The sequence below is a fragment of the Arachis duranensis genome, chromosome 3 (genome assembly GCF_000817695.3).
Source record: "Arachis duranensis cultivar V14167 chromosome 3, aradu.V14167.gnm2.J7QH, whole genome shotgun sequence".
Taxonomy (NCBI): domain Eukaryota; kingdom Viridiplantae; phylum Streptophyta; class Magnoliopsida; order Fabales; family Fabaceae; genus Arachis; species Arachis duranensis.
The window spans coordinates 133,475,240-133,497,910 of NC_029774.3; the positions used below are offsets into that span (position 1 = coordinate 133,475,240).

The 22,671-nt window shown below is 31.0% G+C and overlaps 2 protein-coding genes across 3 annotated transcripts; one reads left to right on the plus strand and one right to left on the minus strand.

The window, feature by feature from the left end:
- The first annotated feature begins 5,286 nt into the window (after positions 1-5,286).
- LOC107482121 (REF/SRPP-like protein At1g67360) lies at positions 5,287-6,926 on the plus strand. Its single transcript, XM_016102517.3, has 3 exons — positions 5,287-5,390; positions 5,487-5,720; positions 6,221-6,926. Exons 1-3 carry the CDS (start codon positions 5,376-5,378, stop codon positions 6,677-6,679), a joined length of 708 nt encoding a protein of 235 aa, XP_015958003.1. The 5' UTR covers positions 5,287-5,375; the 3' UTR covers positions 6,680-6,926.
- Positions 6,927-19,629: 12,703 nt separating this feature from the next.
- On the minus strand, positions 19,630-21,283 carry LOC107482123 (F-box protein At1g67340). 2 transcript variants are annotated; one of them, XM_052259376.1, is made up of 3 exons: positions 20,900-21,283; positions 20,652-20,808; positions 19,630-20,541 (listed from the first exon to the last, which is right to left on the minus strand). In XM_052259376.1, exons 1-3 carry the CDS (start codon positions 21,175-21,177, stop codon positions 19,810-19,812), a joined length of 1,167 nt encoding a protein of 388 aa, XP_052115336.1. In that variant the 5' UTR covers positions 21,178-21,283; the 3' UTR covers positions 19,630-19,809. The 2 variants fall into 2 exon arrangements, with proteins under 2 accessions (XP_052115336.1, XP_015958004.1); XM_016102518.3 differs by having other exon boundaries at positions 20,652-20,814; positions 20,900-21,281.
- Positions 21,284-22,671: the final 1,388 nt, after the last annotated feature.

Below are 22,671 nucleotides of genomic sequence, written 5' to 3' on the forward strand. Positions count from 1 at the left end.
TCTGTTTTGTATTTTTCTATTTAATTTTGTCATGTCTTGAGTCTCATGGAAAAAGACAAACAGTGAGGTTTGTAAGAAAAAGTCATAGAGCGGAAAAAGGCAGAGAGTGCAAAATTAAAAGAAAAATCCATAGATGTCCTTGGAGTTCCTTTGTATATCTGTGTTGTGTTTCATGATTCTGTGGGAATCTCCTTATAAGTTGGGTTAGCACTTTACAGTTGAAGCTTAATAGTGACCAAGTCAAGTTCAATTTTGCGTTTAGATTCTGGACTTGTCTCGGATAGAAAGGGTAGTTCCTAGGGAGAATTGGTGTCTGTAATCAAGAAGATTATAGTGAAATTCCATCATTGTTGTGATGGAGACTGGATGTAGGCTGCACTGCACTTAGCAGCTGAATCAGGATATATCTTGGTGTAATTTTCTCTCTCTTCTACTCTATTTCTGTTTCTACTGCATATGAGATAAAACTGAAAAATATCTCGTGCTGGGTCACGAGATAAAAAGAAAAAGTCTCGTGGCTAGGTACGAGACAAAAATCAAAAGTCTCCAGAAATTGTTTCAAAGACCAGCAAGTGTTATTAAGTGAAAAAAGGGGCTAAGATTCAACCATCCCTTTTCTTAGCCACTCATAAACCATCAACTTTAAAAGACAATGCAATTTTTAATAAAAAATATTAATATTTTTTGTCATTGATCTTTATTTTATGAGATTTATCAATCCCTCTATCAATATTTTTTTGTATTAATAGAATAAAGTATGTTTAACTGTTAATTTATTCGTTAAGAATAAACTAAGATTGATAAATTATTTTTGTTCGGAGTTTTGTTGTCTTTTAGAGATAATTGTCAATGTTATTTAGTTTTTCTTTTGTTATCTTTTTCAAATATATTGAATAAATTTATTGTGTAAAATTAAGAAATATTAATAATTTTTAAATTATTTTTACTTATAAAAATTAAATAAAAAATATATTAATAATAAACGTGTTACATAAATATATTTTAGAGAAAAATTATTGTTGAAAAGCTGACTCATCCTACAAAGTTAAATATCAAAAGTCAAAATGAATATTTTTTTTTTTGTTGAAAACCTCGTAATCCTTCGAAAAAATTATCAAATATCGAAATGAGTATTCATTAATCACTCTAATATATAATATAAAGATACTAGACAATCAAATTTCTTTTAACTAAGTTCAACTAAGTCAAATTTATATAAACATATTTATATTCTCGTTCACATTTTTCTTCTTCATCTTCGTCTTCTATCACCTTCTTTTATTATTATTATCATTATCATTATCATTATCATCAGTTTTTTTTTCTACCACTTCTTTCTCTTTTTTTTCTATTTTCTTTTTTTTCTTATCTTGTCCCTCTTCTTCTTTTTTCTTCTTTGTTTTTTTATTTTTCTTTTTTTTTATCCCATTATTATCACTATCATTATTATCATCTTCTTCTTAGTTTAATATTACACAAACATTTTAACGATAACAAAAATGACATAAAAAAATTTTAGATTAATAATATAAAAAATTTGTTGAAAATAACACATAAATTTTTTATAAATAACACAATTTATTTTCTAAAAAATCTCATTTTTAAAATATTAACTCACTAAACTAATACAATATATTCAAATATATTATTTAAAAAAATATAACAATTTGTTACAAATAACACAAGAATGACTAAATATCTTATATATGAACAATACCACTCAATTAGTTCTATAATAAGAAAAATTACTTAAAAAAATTCTACACAATTTAAAATTTTTCTTCATATTTCTCCTCTTCTTCATCATCATTTTTTTCTTCTTTTTCTTCTTATTTTACATTCTCGTAATTCTTCTTATTTTATTCTATTAACAAGAACTTGTGTCACGGTTAAAAAATTTCGTTATCAAAATTAAGAAACTTTCTGGATTACCATTAAAAAATTTTGATACTATTTCTAATAAACTTTGCGAAAATTAAAACCCCTTCCCTTTTCATCATTATCATCATCTTGTTTTCCATTCTTATAATATTTCTTATTTCACCATCTTAACAAGAACTTGTGTCATAGTTAAAAAATGTTGGTATCAATTAAAAAATTGTATGTGCCGCGGTAAAAAAATTTCAACTTATTTTTTTGCACAATTCAAAATTCTCCATCCTCTTCTTATTCATCATTTTATTCTTCATTTACTCCTTTTTGTTTCACTCTCTTAACAAAAATAAAATAAAAAATTGAACAAAGAAAAAAAAAACAAAAAAATGTTACAATAAATAGAGAGAGGAAAAAGAGGAAAAGAAAAAAAATACAACGATAACAGGAACAAAAGAAAGATGATATAAGAAAACACGTGAAGAAGAAGAAAAAACGCAAAAAAAAAAGAAGTGTGTAATTCATGCACACATTATGTGAGTGATTTTTGTTGAGTTTAGATCAACTTTATTAAACTTAGTTGATAAAAACATTTAGATATGAATAGTGCTAGGGAGCCAATGGCCTAAGTGTACAATGTGTACAATGAGCTAAATCGATTGAACCCCTGACCTTTCGGATCTAGAACTCTAATATCATATCATGAAATCACTCATCCCAAAAGTATAACTTGATAGGACAATGTAATACTAATGATTATATCTCTAATATTTCCTAAACTTCCATTGTACGCATTGTACGCTTAAGCCATTGGCTCCCTATACTTTTCCTTTAGATATATAATGGGACCATATACAATATATCAATTGTTAGATCCGCATTTTTATGCGAAAATATTTTTTGAGTTTTTGTTCATCTTCTTGACTAAGGATAAATGTGGATTAGATTAGATGGCCAAAATCTCAATTCGATCCGCACTAAAATCATAGAATGAGATTGGATTCAATATATGTATCTTTTAAGCTCATATCCGATCTGATTCGATTGCAGATCGATCGGATATCAAATATATCTACAAAATATAAAAATACTAAAAGTTTATTTTTATTACAAAATGTCAATACAATTTCTTTTTCATTCTTTTAAATATGTTTATTTTTAAAATAATATTAAATATATATTTTTTTAAATAATAAAAATAAAATTGTACAACGTATATGATAATTATTAATTGAAATAACGTATAAAAGAATATTTACTCTATTTTTTTGCGAATCCACAGGTATGTGGATACCAACCTGAAATTCGGATTCCTATTAGTATGCGGATCGGATCAATATCTACCGTTTTTGGATTAGATTCGAATAAACACGACAGATATGCGATTCTAATCCGATCCATGAAATCCTTATTCTTGACTTTCTCCCTTTAGAATTTTACAAATTTGATATATAAGAGTTACAAATTTAAAAATACACACTTTAATGATTGAAAAATGACAATCTGTCTCTTACATTTTTTTTTAGATGCACAAGTCTTTCTATAAAAATTTCGTAACTTGTATGAGTTGGCTCTCATCATTCTTACGTGAATGATAACTATTTGATTGATATTGTTTAGCTCCTACATAATCATCAAAATGATGTCCTAATCAAATGGTTATCATCTCTCTGTAATATTTTTTTTATGATTGTATAGGTAATAAACAGTTTCAATCAAATGGTTATTAGAAGGTTATATTTTATAATAACTTTTTAAACATCAAAAGTTTCAGTAATTTGTTTAGATATTGAGTCAAAAGATGATTTTTAATGAATTTTTAAAAATAATTTATTATTCTGTTTTGAATTTATATTTTTGTTCATTTTGATTTTTTTAATATTTTATTTGAATCCAAATGAGAATATTTTTTTATTAACATTTATGTTTTAAAATTAATGAATATTAACTTAAAATTAAAAAATGTCAATAATGTGTAGTAGTAATAAATCAAATCAAGCTTATTTGATTTACTGTGCATGTACTGTACAATAGTAATACTAGTAAATCGAATAAAGTTAATTCGATTTACTACTAGTACACTATAAACGAGACAAATCGAATCAAGTTGAAAAAGTATATTTTTCTACTGTAAATTAAATTTATTTAATTCGATTTACATAATAAATCAAATGAAATTTGCATGTAACTAAATTTAATTTAGGACATCTGTATATTTTTTTATTTAATTTGTCTATGTAAATTACCCTAATTTTCATAATTAAAGTAAGAATGTTATTAATAAATTAATTGATGTCATTTTTTTAAAATTAATTTTTGTCATTTTTGTATATGCTGATTGGATGTGAGTAACATTTTAAGTTAGTTTTTAATAATTTTTATTTTAGAGAAATCAGTTCTTAACAAAAAAAAATTGTTCTCTGATAATTTAAAATATTATATGAATTAATCCCTAGAAAACAAAACAATTTAAAATTTTTACCTATACTCATTTTATATTAAAAAATTAAAATTAAAAATTAATGTGTTATATTAAAAAAATACTAGAGACTAATTGCTCTTTTTGTTTAGTTAGAAACTAATTTATTAATGTTTAGTTTTATTAAAATAACTACTTTAAAGGGGAAAAAACTTATACTTCTTAAATTAGGTTGGATTGATATTGTAATTAGTTTATTTTTTAGCTTAAATAAATATTGAATGTTTGAATCTTGTTTTATATATGTAGAACAAGCGACAAGTCATTAAATAAAAATATGGTCAATTAATCTTTAAACTGTCGAGTTAAAAAATATTTTAGGACTGAAATTGAGTCGAGTTAAGTCGAGTGAGACTAAGCTCAAATTTCACTAACGAAAATTGAGATCAACTCACTGCTAAATTCATTAACAATCGAACTTATTTGTTAAATTTAATTTAACTCACAAAAAAATCATGAATTGGCTCAACTAACACAAACATGGTTTATAAATTTATATAAATAAATTATAACTTATATATAAAAAACTATTAATTTTATATATTATCTATTTATTAATAAATATAATTTACAACTTCTATCAAAATTATATATAAAATAACTTTTATTATTATATTAGTCTCAATCTCATTTAATATATAAACTAAAATCTAGGGTTAAACTCGACTCTCCAGTTCATAAATTTAGCTTATTAAACGGTTAATGAGACAAATTCAAGTTAACTTGACTCGCTTCTAGTCTTAAAATATGTTAAAAGCTTGTTTAAATGTTATTAAGTTGTTAGTAAAAAAATATTTTTAATAATTTTTTATTTTTATTTTTTAGGATAGTTGTTTATAAAAATTCTTCCGAACAAATCTTAAGAAATAATAATATAAAAAATATTAGTTAGGTTGATTTTGTTTTCGTTTTATTTAATTTTCATTTCCCTTTGCATCTATATATAAATGCAAGAGTCCGCAGCCTTGCTCGCATTGTAGTAGTAACGAGTGAAAGAAGAGAAATTTGCGAAGCACAGAAAAAGATGGGCACCAATCAGGTTTGTGCAGTACTAACAGTCTCTCTGTTTAATTAATTTTATTTGGCCTTGATTCACAAATTTTGAGTAATTAATTAAGTTTGTGAATTCGCGCAGAGTGAAGTTGAGAGGAAGAGTGAGAAAGAGCTCAAGCATCTTGGCTTTGTGAGGATTGCAGCGATTCAAGCCTTTGTTTGCGTCTCAAATCTCTATCAATACGCCAAGCATAACTCTGGCTCTCTCAGATCTGCCGTTGGAACGGTTGAAGGGACTGTTTCCGCCGTTCTCGGCCCCGTATACAACAAATTCAGGGATGTCCCCGACGATCTCCTTGTTTTTGTCGATAACAAGGTGTCTCTTATTTTTTCAATTATTTTAGGTTTATATTCTGCATTTACTATGATTTATTTTGTTTATTGATTTCTGTAGCTGCTGTATGTTAATTCAGATCAAGATCTGTTCGTTTTGCAGCTCCACAAGTTTTGTCGATTACAACCGTCTAGCAACTTCCACTTCCTCCAAAGCATTCTTTCTATTAACAGCACGATTCTTTTTTCTTTTTTTGTTTATTATTATTAAAACAAAAACAAACGCATGATTATCTCTACGCATGCATCCAGAGTTTCTTTTTTTTTTTTCCTTCTGAAAACATTGCCACTGCTAGTAGTATATAGCAATGTTGAATTTTGTGTGTCAGATTAACTGGCCTCTTAGAAATGAGATTAACTCATGTTGTTCAGTTAGTGTATGATACTGATGAACCCTGTTTGCATGCTTGGAATTCTATTCATTGTTAGTGAATTGGGAGTTGGAGAATTAATTATGAATGTGGCGCATTATGATTGTGGCAGGTGGATGAAGCTAGCCAGAAATTCGAGGAGCATGCACCTCCATTAGTGAAGCAGGTAGCAAGGCAAGCAAAGGGGTTGATTGAGGAAGTGACACAGAAAGCAGAGAAGGTTGTGAGTGAGGCTCAATCCGGAGGAGCAAAAGCAGCTGCACATTATGTTGCTGAGGAGTCCAAGCACATTGTGCTAACTGGCTCAGTTAAATTGTGGAACGGTCTAAACCACTATCAACTGTTCCATGCAGTGGCAGAGATGGCTGTTCCCACTGCTGCACACTGGTTGGAAAGCTACAACCATGTGGTTGAGGACATGACTGCTAAGGGTTATGGTGTTTTTCAGTATTTGCCTTTGGTTCCAATTGATGAGATAGCCAAGGCATTTAAACAGGGAAAAGGAGAAGCGAATGTCAATGAGAATGGAGATGGAGGTGTCATTACTGGACAGATAGCACAATCTGAGTAATTTAGCTAGTATGTACTTGTGTTTTAAGAAAGTCTACTTTAGATTAATGTTATGGTATGGTATCCTTGTGGGGTTTAATTAAAGTGGGTATGTATGGGGTTGGGGTGTGAATGGAAATGTAAGAAATGGGTCGAGTTAAAAGACCCATGTAGCTAGCTCTCAAGTCTCAGCAATTATGTAGAAGTTAATGTGACGGTGTCAGTTGGTGCGATAAATGGTGATGAGTTCCGTGCTGTTCTTTCATAAAGTATTTGCTTAATAGATGCAGGATACTAGGACTTGGGTGACTGACTCCATCACCATTTCCTGCAACTTTTAAATTACTATTCATAAATGCCATTATGGATATGATTGAGTGGCCTCGAACAAATATATAACGTCTCATCTTCCTTGTTTTTACTCTCTAGAGTTTAATATAATGTAAGGGACGGAGCTTAACAACAGACGTGCTCAATTAAGGGTTTTTTGGGGTTTTTTTTTTTTATTAAAAAAGTTGGTAGAGCTTTGAGTAACACAGGTTTAGGGTAGGTTAGAATTTAGTGTGGAGTGGGCATTGGCACACACGAAATATGTTGGTTTATCTTTAATGGGTGGACTTTTCAGTTGTCAATGTACCAGGAATATGGAGGAGTTTAGTTTAGTATAGGTGAGCTAGAGAAATGTGATATACCGTATATATTTAGTAGAGGTGGAAATAGGTCAGTGGACTTGCAATTTGGCCTCCATTTGATTTGGTCTGTTATAAAATAATAATTCTAAGTAATTTAAGTTGATTTAAAAGTCTAATTTTAATAGACTAGGCTCACATTTACAAAATAACCTAATAGGTTTGTTAGTTTACCTAAATTTGTTAAAACATAAATAAATACAAAAATAATTTTTATAATTAAAATAGTTATTAAAAATTTTAAATTTATTATATTTTATTATAAATATTTTTTATATTTTAAATAATTTAAAAGTTTAGATATTATTATAATGACTGAATTTAGTATATTGTAGTATATAAATATTTTTTTAAAAGAAAATTAATTTTTTTAAATACTTTTTATTTTAGTAAAAAATTATATATATAAAGCATTTTATCAAGCTTTAAGTAAGACCAAATTCAATAACAAGCTAGATTTAGTACTTAAAATAAAGTCTATAACAGGCTATAAGGCAATTCAGACTAGTTAAATACATTACAGACTCAGCTTGTTAAGGGTGAAATCTGGCCTGTTAAGGGTAAAGTGCCCTGACTTAACATGTTTCCACTCCTAACCGTTCGTCTCCACCATTGAGATATAACATAAATTATAGGATAAAATATTTTTTTGTTCTTGAAATTTGTTAAAAGTTTTAAAAATACTTCTAAGTTTTATTTTGCATCAAATTTATCCAGAACGACTAATTTTTCAAAAGAATTTATTACCAATTCAGGAATAACTTCACAAGAACAATCTTTAACACAAGCAAATCAAACATATTTATCATATATTTTTGTTGGATTAGTCCTAATTTTTTTAAAAAATTTAGTTGTCAGGTGTAACACTCTATCACCCTAAACTTTACCTCTAGCTGTAAAGTAAAGGACGACAAAGCGTCATGAAAGTTCTAAAACTCCATACAATAGTATACAAACAAGAAATATTAAGACTAGAAGCCCAATGAAGGAAAAGAAGACTAAAGATGTATAAAATAGAGATACAAAGCACAAAGTGTTCACACTTGATAACCAAAGCGCGTAGGCATGAAAGGAACAAAACATAATATATAAAACCTTGTAAAACAGCCCAGGATACACAAGGTAGTTAACATAAGATAAACAAGTCATATATATCTCCAAAGGTAACTAGCTGCAACCCGCAGAGTTTAGACCGACTAGATAAATAAGATACAACAAAGTTTTGATAATAAAACAGCGACGTCTTATCTCTCAAAGTTTTTAAAAATAAAGCCTCTGAGGCATCAAAATACAGTAATCAAAAGTGGGAGATACTATAATAAAATAAAGCAAAAGATAAAACTCGAGCCATCCTCCGCTCTGTCACCATTCGCAAACTCACCGAGGTGGGTTGCGATCTGCATCTGAAAAATAACAACATATGGTATGAAAAACGGGGGTCTTAATATGGTAACAGTGCCCAATAGATAAGATATAAGGTTCCGGGAAGGCAAGGGCAATTCTAAAACTTCAAACCGATATAAAATGAATTCAACTTATAATAAAACATTAAACCATAAAGTTATCTAACTTATGGATTTTCTAATCTACAGAACACCGTTGTCCCACAGCCTTCGCCAACATATCCTCCATGCGATCCTATTGTCATTGCCTACCGAGCCTCCTCAATCCCAGTAGAAAACACAGATAGATGCAAGTAAGTAAAACAAAAGTAATAGCATATACCGCAAGTAATCCAATTAGCAAGTAAACATGTTATACAAGTTGGCACCATGCAAGTAAACAAAGCAAAGAAACACATAAGAATGCATATGATGAATGCATGTCCTATTGACCGTGATATCACTTGTCGGTTCAACTGCCAACCGATACATCCCCTCGGGATGTTGCCTTTCTGTCACGAATATATAATTGCGCCCTGAGATATAGTTCCCTAGTACACTTTTACGGGATATAGTGCTCGAGCACACTCTTGTGAGCAAAAAGGATGCGAGCGAAAAACACTGCCTCAGACCTCACATCTCAACGTAAGCGGGATTAACCACCGTCCTTACGTCAGCGTTGCAACACTCGCACATGGTATGTGCACTTTATTTTTGTGTATACACATGGTATGCGCACAACACTCGCACAAGCCTTTTTTTCCTATAACGCCCATCATGCATACGTACACATGACCTCAATTTCCTGCAACTTTTATAGAATTTAGTTTTTAACCATAAACTTCAAACACACATAACTTTTTCATTAAAAATCATTTTCCGTCTGTTCTTCGAATGTCATAATCTACACGGGCCTCATTTTTATTTAAGACAAATTTCATAAAATTTGGGAGTCCAGAAACCAAGTTATGACCTGTTGAAGTTAGTTAAAAATAGGTTTTTACCAAAATATACCAAACTCCTATATTTCCAATACCTTCAATCCAATTCAATTCAAACATACCAAATTTCAATCCTAAGCACTTTTACACACTTTCAAGTACTCATCCATCAAATTCTAACGATCCAAAATCTTCAACAACTAACAATTAGATTTCAACCCATCTCAATAAACCATTCAATCCCAACAACAATTCATAAGTTCACAATTCCAACCATCTTCGACCCAAACATAATTCACAATAATAATTAGGTTTATTTACTCTGTTGATCCTTATAGTTTCGCAAAATTTTCAATTAGATCTCTATACTTTTTTCATTTAGTTGGGTCCCTGCACCAATTTTTTGTAATTAGGTCCCTCTTGGCAGCAATTCACTTAATTTTATAGGGACCCAACTAAAAAAAATTGGTGCAAGGACCCAAATAAAAAAAAAAGCGTAGGGATCGAATTAAAAAAAAATTAGTGCAATGACTCAATTAAAAAGAAAAAAAGTATAGAAACTTAATTAAAAATTTTGCGAAACTATAGAGACCAACAGAATAATTAAACCTTAAAATTATCGTCATAATCATATCCTTACCATATTCATTCATTTCATTTTATTGACTTACCTGGTCACGGCCTCCGCCCAATTCTTCTTATCATTTATCAATCTCATCATCACACATCAATTTCTCATTCAACATGCTCATACCACATTCTCATCCGATAAATCACATATCATACATATTCAAGCAACCAATGCGTACAATTCAAATCTATCTTATGGTCAACTAGTCTAAGTTTCACACAACATTATATATTAACTAAAGAAAATCGAAACCATATCTTAACCGATTCTCTCCCAAGCACAAAACACCAAAATGACCTCCCACACAAGCTTTCAAGTCTCCAACTAGTAACCAATGCTCAGTCACCACTTGAGATCAAAACCAAGTACTCCAAAACACCAATGTAACTCCAAGCAACATAATTTCAATCTAATTCATGCAATATACTCAAAATTAACACTAGGATTCATAATATTCAACTAAACACAAGAATATAGTAATACATTACCTTGTCCAATGAATCTTGGGGTGAAAGCCACTACTCATCCAAGCTATATTACAGTTAAACAACAAAATCACAAAGAAACTCAATACCCAAAAGCTATTTTCGAGTTTGACATAGGACAGAAAAATGGAGCTAGAAATTCGAGTTTCTTACCAACTTTGTTCCAATATAATTAAAGAGCTCGACGAGAAGATTGCGTGGCTGCAAATGACGCGCCAATCGGAGCTCCGAATCACAACATATGATCAAATGAAGGAGGTGGTGAATAGTAGCAATTGGAGTTTCACTCTCTTCTTCAATCTCAATTGGTTCCTCCCTCTATTAGTGATGAATAAGCTGAATGGCTTGCTAATAAGGCTTTATATATGGTGGACTTGTGCCTAATTTTAGTCTGGTCCAATTAGTTATCGTTTTTGGTTTATTTGACCAAATCTCGAGCCAAAATCCTTAAAATAAGTATCCGATTTTTTATTTTAAATATTTCTCTAAGTATTTCTATAGTTTTTATTTCTCATACGAAGTGCCCGACAGACTTAAGCTAGTACTACTGGCTAAATTAACAGTACGTATTTTTTCGTAGAAAATTACATTTTTCTACTCAAAAAAATTGCTGAATCCAAATCTCACTTTCAAATTTTTAAATTAATATTTCTAAAATTTCTAACCTATTTCGAATAATTAAAATATTATTTTAATTAAATGGCTAAATAAATAGGTTCATACATCAGGGGCATATTTGATGCAAACAAAATTTTTGGGACAAAATTGAAACAAAATAAAATTTAGAAGTATTTTTAAAATTTTCAACAAACTTTAAGAAAAAAAATATATTTTTTACCTTAAATTATATCAATGGTCAAGATTTTGGAAGCTATGTTTGAGTGAACATGAAAGGGAGCACCTCATGGTTGGTATTCATTTGCTAACCTGAACAAGTGTATGGGTGAACAGGACTGGTAACTCTAACGTTGAATGCTAAGTGTGGGTCGACGAAGGATGGTACCTGCAATAAGACTTTGATACCCAAGTCAAAGAGCATTCATAGAGGTGTAGTGAAATTAGAATTAAGTTCATATCTTTTGGGGAGCCTTGTGCCTCCTATTTGTAGTAGTTATGAGTGCCTGCCGATGATCCCTTGATTCAAGGAGATCTCGTGATTTCTTTCTTTTCCTGGCATAGACAAGGTTAATTGCGGGATCAAGAGATATTATACCGAATCTTGTCTTTTTTAGGTTTGAATGGGCCTCCCTCTTTGGACTCTTATTGACGGGCCGCTTTGATAGATCGTGACAAAATGTTGAGAGTTATGATCTAGAACAATAGCTTGAGATCGACTTTGTAGTTGAAAAGTATTTGAACTTTTGAATTATTTTTTCTCACCCAGTGACCATGTACAATGAAAACTTGGTGTGTGAAGGCATACGAAAAACTGATTATTTTTATTTTTATTGTAGAATATTTAAAAATATTTTGATTTTTATGTGAATTTAAAAATAATTATTTTACATAATATTATTAAGAGGCTAGTTAGTGAAAATATAAGAAATTTAGACATATAAAATTGAATGATATATTAAAAAACTTGTCATTATTTCGTGTCTAACTTGGTTGAGGTTAATTTTTGTTTCCAATAGTAGGGAAAAGTTGAGGGAGGTTGGGGCTGGGAATAAGAAGTTTACGAGGCGTTACCAATAGGAAGTTTTTCTCGTTTTCATTGATGATATTGGTATGAAATGCTATGATGTTGAGAAACTTGAATATTGAAAATTAGGATGGAAATTTTGTGGCAATGTTTGATCAATTTGCTCAGCTAGGATCCATTATAAGCTCAAAGAATTAGACATGTCAAACATGAAATATGTTTTGCTGTAAAATTAGCCCAAAGGATTTGTTCGTTTTTGTTTCTTATTAAGTATGATTTTGATCCCTATAATTTTGGTCAAAAATCAAACTCGTCCTTAACGATTTTTTTCATTCAAAATCATCCCTAACATTAAATTTTATTTCAAAATCGTCCTTTTAGACCAACACCCTTCTTCCCCAATTTTTCCCTATCATCTCAATTCCTCATCTTCTCCATTCATGTTCTTATACCTAACAGGAAACATGTTCCTCTCTTCTTAACGCTCAGCTCAACATTGACGCAGTTAACAACCAATGTCTCGTCATCCCTGATGTTCAATTCTCCGAAATTGAACTCGGAGAGATGGCCGGAATGGTGAATGACGTTGAACTTGAACGGAACTCTCATGTGCTTGGCGAACTTCTCCATCATGGCACCTATCTCTTTCATGACCCTTTGCGCTGCGGGGTCAAATCCTTTGTGAGCATCGGTCAGGGGATCGCCTCTTAGAACTTGAACACTGTCTTTGCTGCTAGCATTGTTACTCCATTCTTCGCATGTCCTCTTATTCTATTCAACTCCTGTGTCATCTACCAATGTCTCAGTCGCCTACGCATTGCTGCTAGCGTCTTTGCTTGTCTGTGTCGTTGCCGCCAGTGTCTCTATCTTCCTCCATTACTGCCACCAGCATCTCTACCACCCGCTTGTCTACTTGCTTCTCTGTTTTTCTTTTCGACCATATCTCTGCTTGTCTTTTTGCCCTGTCTTTGCATACCTTGTCTGACTTTGTCGTGGTTGCTGTCCTCCCTCGTCCCTAGTTAAGACTTACTGTTCTCTTAATTTTTGTATTGAATTTGTTAGGAATTGCTGTGAATGCAAAAGATGAGGGATTGGGATGACAGGGAAAATTAAGAAAGGGTATTTTTGTTTGAAAAGACGATTTTAAAATAAAATTTAACATTAGAGACGATTTTAAACGTAAAAAAATTTTAGAGACGATTTTAATTTTCAACCAAAATCATAGATCAAAATTGTAATTTAACCCTTTTTTTTTTTCATTGATATAAGAAGGGGTATATTAGTAGAAGAAACTGGTAGCAAATTGCTAACAAAGAGATTTAGATTATCTGAAAATTAGCTAAAAACAACAAACAAGGTGCCTGACAATTATGTAACGAAGAGAACATGACCACCAACAGGAATTCCAGTAATGGAAGAATTTCATTTGCTTCATAACTTTGCAACAACGACGGTCAACAACCTTGTCTCTTAGCTGGGCATTTACGAGAAATCACTATACTTCCATGAGGGTCCTTTTTGTCATTACATCACTCTTTAAAGGATAAAAGGTTTATTGCAACCGACTCGAACAAATAAACATCATATTCCCGTTTTTGTCAAGGAACAGGTGATAATTTGGCTAATTTTTTTTTTGTTATATATGTAAAAAGTGTGATATATTTTAATATTATAATTTTTGATATTTTTTAAAATTGTGAAAAGTATACAAATTGGAGAGTCTGATTTCTGTATTTTAAAATTTTTAATTTTTTTTAACACAAATCAAACGGTCATATTTCTGTACTTCTAATAAATCTAACAGTCCAATTTCAGCTTTTTTAGTTAAATGATTTCACATTTGAGAATAACACTCAAACAATCCACATTTAAAAAAAAAATATCATTACTATTCCAATATTAAAAGTAAAAAGTTCTAATAATTTTTCTATACATTATCTTGTCAACTTTTTTCAATAAAAAATAAGAAAGAAGAAGAAAAAAAATTTAGAAAAAGATAGAGCTTAATTCAATCCAGAAAGTACATAAACTTTTGATTATAGGTAAAACGGCAGAAGCTCAATAGTTACTATTCAAGTAAACACAAACATGGTAATAATTCACATGCAGTAATTTTTATAAAAATTTTATATTTAGTAATTATTAGATGAAATTTTAGTTAATAAATAAATTATTTAATAATTTTTAACATTAATTTTACAGTAAAAAAATTGCACGCGATGTTACATTAAATTTCACCTTTTACTAATGTTACACACACTTTAATTTTGTATGTTTAAAAAATAAAATTTAAATAATTATTAATTAATAAAATTTAAAAAATCAAGATTACAAAGGAAATATTTGGGGTTCATTTGCCTGTATTTAAATTGAGGAAATAATATAAGAAGAAGAATGCTAGGGCCAACAATTTTGGTGTTTTGTAACTATCAATTAGCTATTAATAATATTTTTAATAGTATGAGATTACAACTAATAGTGAAAGATTATTTACTTTTTATTTTGATGATTAAATGCTGACTAAAAAATACAAAATTGCTTGTCTATAAGAATATGGATAAATGCATCAACATGAAGCGATCATTGATAGCCGAAAAAGAGTGGAGGAGTACCTAAGAAGTATGGGAGGAGTTCTTCGTAGGGCTCCATGCGGCCTGGGACCTTGGCGATCTGGGCGTCCCAAGCGAGCTGAGAGTTGTGGCGGTCGAAGGTCCAGAAGCCATAGGGTCGCATAGGGATGCTCCACATCTCCTTGGTCTTGGCGCACCTTTCTTTCACGGCATAAACGTGCTCCCTGAACTTCCGATCCCTTTGCTCTGGATCTTCCATCATCTTTAGTATCAAGTGTTTCGCAAATTCCATTATGAATCCCATCTCATCTCTCCCTTTCTGCTCTGCATTTCAATGCCACGACACAAATCGAAATCGTCATAATCTATAAAGTAAGCAGAAGATGAATTAGAGGGATAACACATATTACGTACCTGTTACTGTTAGGATATGCAACTCCGATCACAGCTTTGTCAAATACACCCTGCGGAACAATTGCAGCGTATATATTTCCTCGAAGGAGAAGAAAACTATGCTCTCTTTTTGGCTGGGTTCAAATTCATTTCATAAATCAGTTTAATCCTTAATATTATTGAATGACCTAACAAGTGCCAATTTAAATCGGTTCATAAGTAACTTTTTTTTTTAACTTATAACTTATAAAAAAAACTACGATAAATTTATGAGGAGAACACAGGAGGAGAAAGAAAGAATAGGAAAGGCGAAGAAAATTAAAACTTGAGAATGAGTGATTTCTAAAGAATAAATTATGGATATAATGATAAATTTATTCTTTTTTTAATGTTTTTCATAATATTTGTTGTTAAAAGAATCTAATTAAAAAAAAATTAATTCAAAGATTCAATTGAAAAAAAATATAAAAATTTAATTAAAAATTTGACAAAACTATAAAAACTAAATAGAATAATTAAACTTTTTAATTAATTAAGTCAGGTGAACTACTTTCATACATTATATTTTTTAAGGTACAGGACTTAACTTGAAAATTAAGAATCAAATTCTTTAATCAAACAAATTTCAAGATTAAAATGGCCAACACTCTCTTTTTATTACTAACCTAATATCTACTATCTCCAAAGACTATTTTTGGTCAAACACAAATGGTTTGTAACTTGTAATTCTATTAAATTATGGAAAAGTATACGTTATCAATAGAGAGTCTGCCAACTATTACCAACACGTCATAAATTAGGATTAAACCATGATTAATTTAGATGCGACTTTATTTAGTAGATGGACTTCATGTCCAACCCAACTCAAGTTGGCAGATTTTGGCAGATAAAAAATTGGTAACGTAGCACTACTGTTATTATTAGTGATAATATTTTCCGTATATAATAATAATAACAGTAGTGCTACGTTACCAATTTTTTATCTGCCAAAATCTGCCAACTTGAGTTGGGTTAGACATGAAACCCATCTACTAAATAAAGCCACATCTAAGTTAATCATGGTTTAATCCTAATTTATGACGTGTTGGTAATAGTTGGCAGACTCTCTCTTGGTAACGTATATTTTTCTTAATCCTAATTTATGACGTGTTGGTAATAGTTGATAGACTCTCTCTTGGTAACGTATACTTTTCCTAATAATAATAATAATAACGAATTTAAAGATGATAGTTTCATTTAAATTGAAGTTTAAGGCTTGTAATTCGTAAAGTACGTTATGAATTAAGAAAGCTAAATTCTAAGAATTCTCTAATTCTAGGTATTATTTAACCTCCTCTTTGTTCTTTTCTTTTATTTATTTTTCATTGTAACGGGTTGATGCCATAAATAATGGTTATTTTTATTCTACACAAACAAGTTGGTTTGTCATGTTCTAATTTCTTTTTGGAATTTCACCAGCCCAGCAGCCCTTGATTCTAATAGCGGACAAGGTTAACCGCTTAAGTCTAAAAAAGAAAAGAAAAAAAAAAAGAAACAAAGTTAGGTAGAAGGCTATGTGAATGCAGACATGAGAAATGAGATAACCGAAGCAAGAAATTAACAATAGCAACATACCTATTAAATTCCACTCAGTCGTATCTGTTTTTTTTTTTAATTACAAATTAAGTATTGCTTTCTAATTTCAAAAAGCTATTAATTAATTTTTATTTATACTATATCCTTTACTATTAAATAGAGAATGAAAATAGTATTAAAAAAACTTGAGTCTTTTTCTTTTGATTGTTTATATTTTTAGCACGGCTAAAAAGAAACACATAATAAGAATGCGCGAGAGTGATAATTAAGATTCTGGAATCAAGAAGTTGAATTTTCTAAATTTCATTGATCAAGAATGAGAATTTACTGCATCTTCTTACAATTTTTTACCATCAACATGGATAATCAATTAAATTTTAACTACGTGTATACTTTTAATTAATAATAATTTATAAACATGTTTTTTGGTATAATAGACTAATAGTCTATAAAGCTTTTAACAACTTTCGTTTTTTTTTTTTAAGTCTTAAATAAGTTTCAGTTCTCTTAGGATTATCAGGCGTATGGGTTGGACTTATAAATGCCGAGCCCAATCTTAATCAAATGAAAGTAAAAGCATTTTTTTTCCCTCATGTATTTCGTTTGGTAACAGCTTAATTAAACTTCTTTTTGATAAACTAGTTTAAATAATAAATGATTATATTAAAAATAATTTATAAATAAGTTATTCTGTATTTGAGTTTTTAGTTCTAAGAATGTTTATTTTATAAAAATGTGATAAAAAGTAATAGTATTATGAAAAAAATCATTTTTTTAACTTTTCTATAAGTTCATATATAGTTTTTTGAAAAGCTGCAATTTGATTTTAAAAATTACACCAGACATTAATACTACTACTTTTCATAAGTAAAAAATTTTAAAAAATACTTTTAAAAATTTTTAAACGGATGCTTAGTCTAATAGTATTATTATTCACTTTAGTGTAGGAGTGAACTACTTACACAATTAAAAAAAACTCAAAATTTAAAAATGGCATGAACTACTTTTAGTTCAGGGATGAACTACTTTCTAATTTGTTCCAAAAAGAAAATTTATTTACCTTTATTGGGGTCTGGAGCCTTTAATATTTTTAGCCATAAATTGACGACAATAATTCTGGATGTGGGCCTTCATATTAGATTGGGCTTGGACCACCAACCCATACCTCTAGGGTTTAATGCGACTGAAATAAATAATGAACATTGCAGAAAGAATAAGTGCGCTCCCACCCACCATTCCCCCATTCCCTTTACCTTCTTCGTCCTCTCATTAAATTATGTAAGTATGCTTTCTCTGAATGACATATTAATAATCAATGTCATAAATATTCAGCTCTTAACTCACATAACTTATGGAATATGATTCAATTTTTCTAAATCAAAAGTATTTTATAAACGGCTGGCATATTCCAATTTGGAAATAAATCTTTTTCAATTTCTTTTAATAATTGAAAAAATAAGGTATAATTTTTTACTATTAATTTTATAAGTGGAACAAAAAAAATATTAAAAAATTAAAATTATATTTTATTTCTTTAATTATTAAAAAAAAATTAAGAGGATCTATTTTTTCCTAATTTGCAAGATCCATTCCCAGTGCTAGCCAGCTGCGTGTTTCTCCTACTTCCTTAATTCTTTATTTCTTTCCTTCTTTTGCTTTTTTTTTTTTAATCCTTTATTCTGGTTAGTAGTTGGTCGTCCCCTATATATTGAACATGCCATTTACATTATTATAAATAAAGAGTAATATTATGTAAAATTAAATACAAATATTCCTTACGTATTACAAAAATATTATTTGAATATAAGTTTAATATATATATATATATATTAACAAAATCACATAAAAATTAGCGTGCTCTATAAATAATTAATGAGACACGCCTAATAATAATTGGCAAATTAGTGTTTATGTAGAAATATCTAAAATATTATATTATTAAAAAAGTACTCATTAAAAAAGAATACGTGATCATTTGTTTTAAGAGGAGATATTTGGTGTTGTTGCTTATTAAGATAAATATTGCTAGTTCTCCTTGGTTTACTACCAGTTGGATTAAAGGGATAAAACTCAAACGTGACCCCTAATTTTCAATGAAACAGACAGGAAATGATTTTTTTTTTCTATTTATTACACTTATTTTTCCTTTCACAGTGTCTTGAAGCTACTAATTAATTAATTAAATTAATAATTGCATAACGAGATCATTTCATGCATGTGAGGATGCTACCATAAAAATTAGAAAGCTATATGTGTTTTTATTAAAAAAATGAATAAAAATGCCATCTTTTCACAATGTTAACTTTATTTTGTTTCACAAGGAAACCCAATTATCCAAGTAATGCAGCGGCACTAGATCAAGAAAGATAAGCGCTTCTTGCCACCAAACCCCTATTTTAAAATTTCACACTAACCCAAAGTTCGTTGTATTGCTAATGTCTAAAAAATAAAGAATCTTTAAAAAACAAACTCTGTAGGAGTTAATTAAATAAAATTTTCTAGTTGCCTTGCTGTTAACAAAGGAGAATTGTAACATTACTTATCAACTACAGCATCAGCTCAAAATCTTAATTTACTTTTTTCCTTCTTTTTTTCTCTGTGGGGTACACAGTGACGAAGAATTTACCGAAAATAACTCAGGTAAGTAGGCCAATAAAAAAGGAATGAGAAAAATTAAAAAAATCTCCTTCATTTTTTCTGGGAGTGTTTTCCCACTATACATAAAAAGGAGGACAACATAATTTTCTCTCTCTCAACGCCTCATCTAGCACAGTTCCGTTGAACCGTCAAAAATAGAGACTTCCCGTTACTTTTACCGTCATCGTTACATTAAAAAAAAATCATCTAACTATCCACCGCCATCACGGCGTCAGCGTCTACGCCGTCATCAACGACGTCATCTCCGTCGTCCTCGAGCCACCGCTCCACGGGGGTGCACTCCACCTTGTGCCGAAACTTCCAATCAAGCGCCTGGCAGGCGCGTGAACAATAGTTCACCGCGCCACACACCGAGCACCTTCGAAACTCGTGCTTCCTCGTCTCTGGCCGACCGCAACCGGCATGAGAGCACAACCTCAGTCCCGGACCGGGAGACGCGTCCCGAGCCGCGAACCATTCCGACAGGAACCTGCTCGCCGGATGTGCCTCCGGCATCGGAACATTGCACCCGAAATCGCTCAGCAGCGGGCAACCTGCCGCTGACCCGGCGAACTGGCGGAGCGGGTGGATGTTCCATGTCAGCCACTGGCGCGCAGCAGCTCCGGCGGAGATCACGGCGGCGAGTTCCCTGGCGTTGGCCTGAACAAGGAAGCGCCTCCCCTCCGCGATGTTCTGGCGAACGCCGTATCCATCCTGAAGGCAGTGGCCTAGCTCCCGCAGCGCGTCGACGTGGCCGAGGAAGGCGGCGCGTGCGCACAAGGCAACTCCGGCACGGAGGTCCTTGTCGTTCTTGGTGCCTCCGCTACCGTTGAACTGTATAACGGCGAGCGAATAGAGAGCTCGTGCGTGAGAGTTCATGGCTGCCTTGGCCATGAGTGAAGCCCCGCTCCCTCTGTTCTGCAAACAGTAGAACCGAATCTGCAGAAACAGAAGAAACAGTTTTCCCGTTCAAAGCTGCAACTCCAAGATTTCAAATTCCAAATTCTTTTTTTTTTTATATAGTTTGAATTTTTGAATCAGTTACTAACCATGCCTAGAGTATAGCATGCTTCAACATTTCCTGCATCTGCACACTGTTTGAGGAACCGGTGCGCCGAATCGCACCAGTTCTTTGCTCTAATAGAGAAAGTCCTCGGAGATGCTTTCGATAACACAAGAGAATGGAGACCTAAACTGTTTAATCTCCTGCATCTGTTCAACACAAAATAAAATAGAGTATCAGAAACTGAATTTCTAATCAAGTAATATTTGAATTAATTAATTAATTAATACATACGTGATTAAAACATTGACAAAATCGGAAGGGGAAGTAGCGGAGGAGCTAAGCTTGCAGAAGATAGAGATTACAAGGTCGTCCGGCAAAGACTCGAAAAAATCGCATTCGCCGGCGGCCTTTTCCGGTAACCTCTTGTGCCTTTTCCTGAGGCTATAAATATTAGAGTCTCCGTAAACATTATGCTGCAACTTGTTGTTCTTTCTCTTCCCAACCCCTACGGAACACATCCTTGTTACTACTCCAGGTGCAGAATAACACAATCCTCTTCTTGTTCTCATTCCTCCGAGATAGCAATAATAATCTCTTGGTTGAGAGATAAAGAGGGAGAGGAGCGAATGAAGCAAGGAGGTTATATATAAAGAAGGGACAATGGGGCCTTCACTCCAAACCACAACAACAGCTACGACGCAGCCGAACGTTTATTTATTTTATTTTATTTCAATCTGACACAATAATATCGATGTGGGCCCGTGGCCATTAATTTACAGAAACAACCCTAATGTTGTCGTTTATAATGGTCAAATGCCGTTGACCCAGATCCGCATAGGCGTCCTTCCCTCCTGCGTTAACCTGATGCTGTGAAATGTAATAACAGCGGTTGGCTCCTCTTTTGTACTGCATCAACAACAATATGCTTCACCCTTGTCTGCACGCTTAATTTTTTTTTGCGTGTTTTATTAGAAAAAATTAAATGAAAAGATAAGAAAATAGAGAATATTAAAAAGGAAGGAGAAGGGGATATGGGGGAAGAAAAGAGTAAAGTAACACACCTTCTCGCCGGTTGGCCCTCGCTAAATATGCATCCAGTTAGTTTTGAAAGCGGTTAAATTTGTTGGGAGTGAAACAACTAACTTGGGTTATTTTGAAATTCAACGTGTAACCGCACCCCAGGTTTCAAACAACGTTCGCGATTCTCGCGAGCGCGTGACCCTCACTTGCTACTTTTCGAGCGTGCCCTCATGGTACGTAATTCAAGTTTCTTATTATCAACAGCCACTGGACATTAATTAAGTGGGTAAAAATATTGCGGGAACAAATTCAGGTACCGAGTTCTGGATGGACACTCGCCTGTGAACGTTTATTTACACAGACAGAATAACGAAATATAGAGATACACATCAAATTATATTTGACAAAAATATTATATTTATTATAAATAAAAATATTATATTTTAGAATATTAAATTAATATATTTTATATTTTTTGGTTAAACATATTAGAAAAAATATAATTTATTTATTTTATTATTATTATTATTATTATTATTATTAAATGTTTATGATTATATCATATTTTCAAAATTAAACTCATCCAAAATATTAAATATTTTCTTTTATTTTTTTATTTTTTTGTCTTTTTTTACGATAAATAAAAAATTCAAAGCTTTTTTAAAGAATATTTTTCTATGCCTCAGAAGTACTTTTATTAATTACCCAATCAAAATTTTAAAAAGTGATCAGTCATAATATATAATTTAAAAAATGTTAGAAAATTAACATTTTTTAATAAAAAAAATTAAATAGTATTGAAAGAAAAATGTTAGTTTCTTAATACATCTCATAGCTATACATATATAAATATTAAATTCATCTTTTAAATATTGAACTTTGACTAGCCCGTTATATTGTTTTTAGATTACTAATTAGATAACTTTTGCTAAATTAAATATAGAGCAATACCATATATCCAGTAAATATTATTATATTTATTTAGTATTTAATTAATAATAATTTATATTTATATTTATATTTATTAAACTTTTACGTACATA

Coding starts and splice junctions, on each gene's coding strand:
- LOC107482121 (XM_016102517.3), top strand. Junction 5,721..6,220: donor TTGTTTTTGTCGATAACAAG/GTGTCTCTTATT, acceptor TGATTGTGGCAG/GTGGATGAAGCTAGCCAGAA.
- LOC107482123 (XM_016102518.3), bottom strand. CDS start 21,177: ATGAGAACAAGAAGAGGATTGTGTTATTCTGCACCTGGAGTAGTAACA. Junction 20,815..20,899: donor TTTGTCAATGTTTTAATCAC/GTATGTATTAAT, acceptor TGTGTTGAACAG/ATGCAGGAGATTAAACAGTT. Junction 20,542..20,651: donor CATGCTATACTCTAGGCATG/GTTAGTAACTGA, acceptor CTGTTTCTGCAG/ATTCGGTTCTACTGTTTGCA.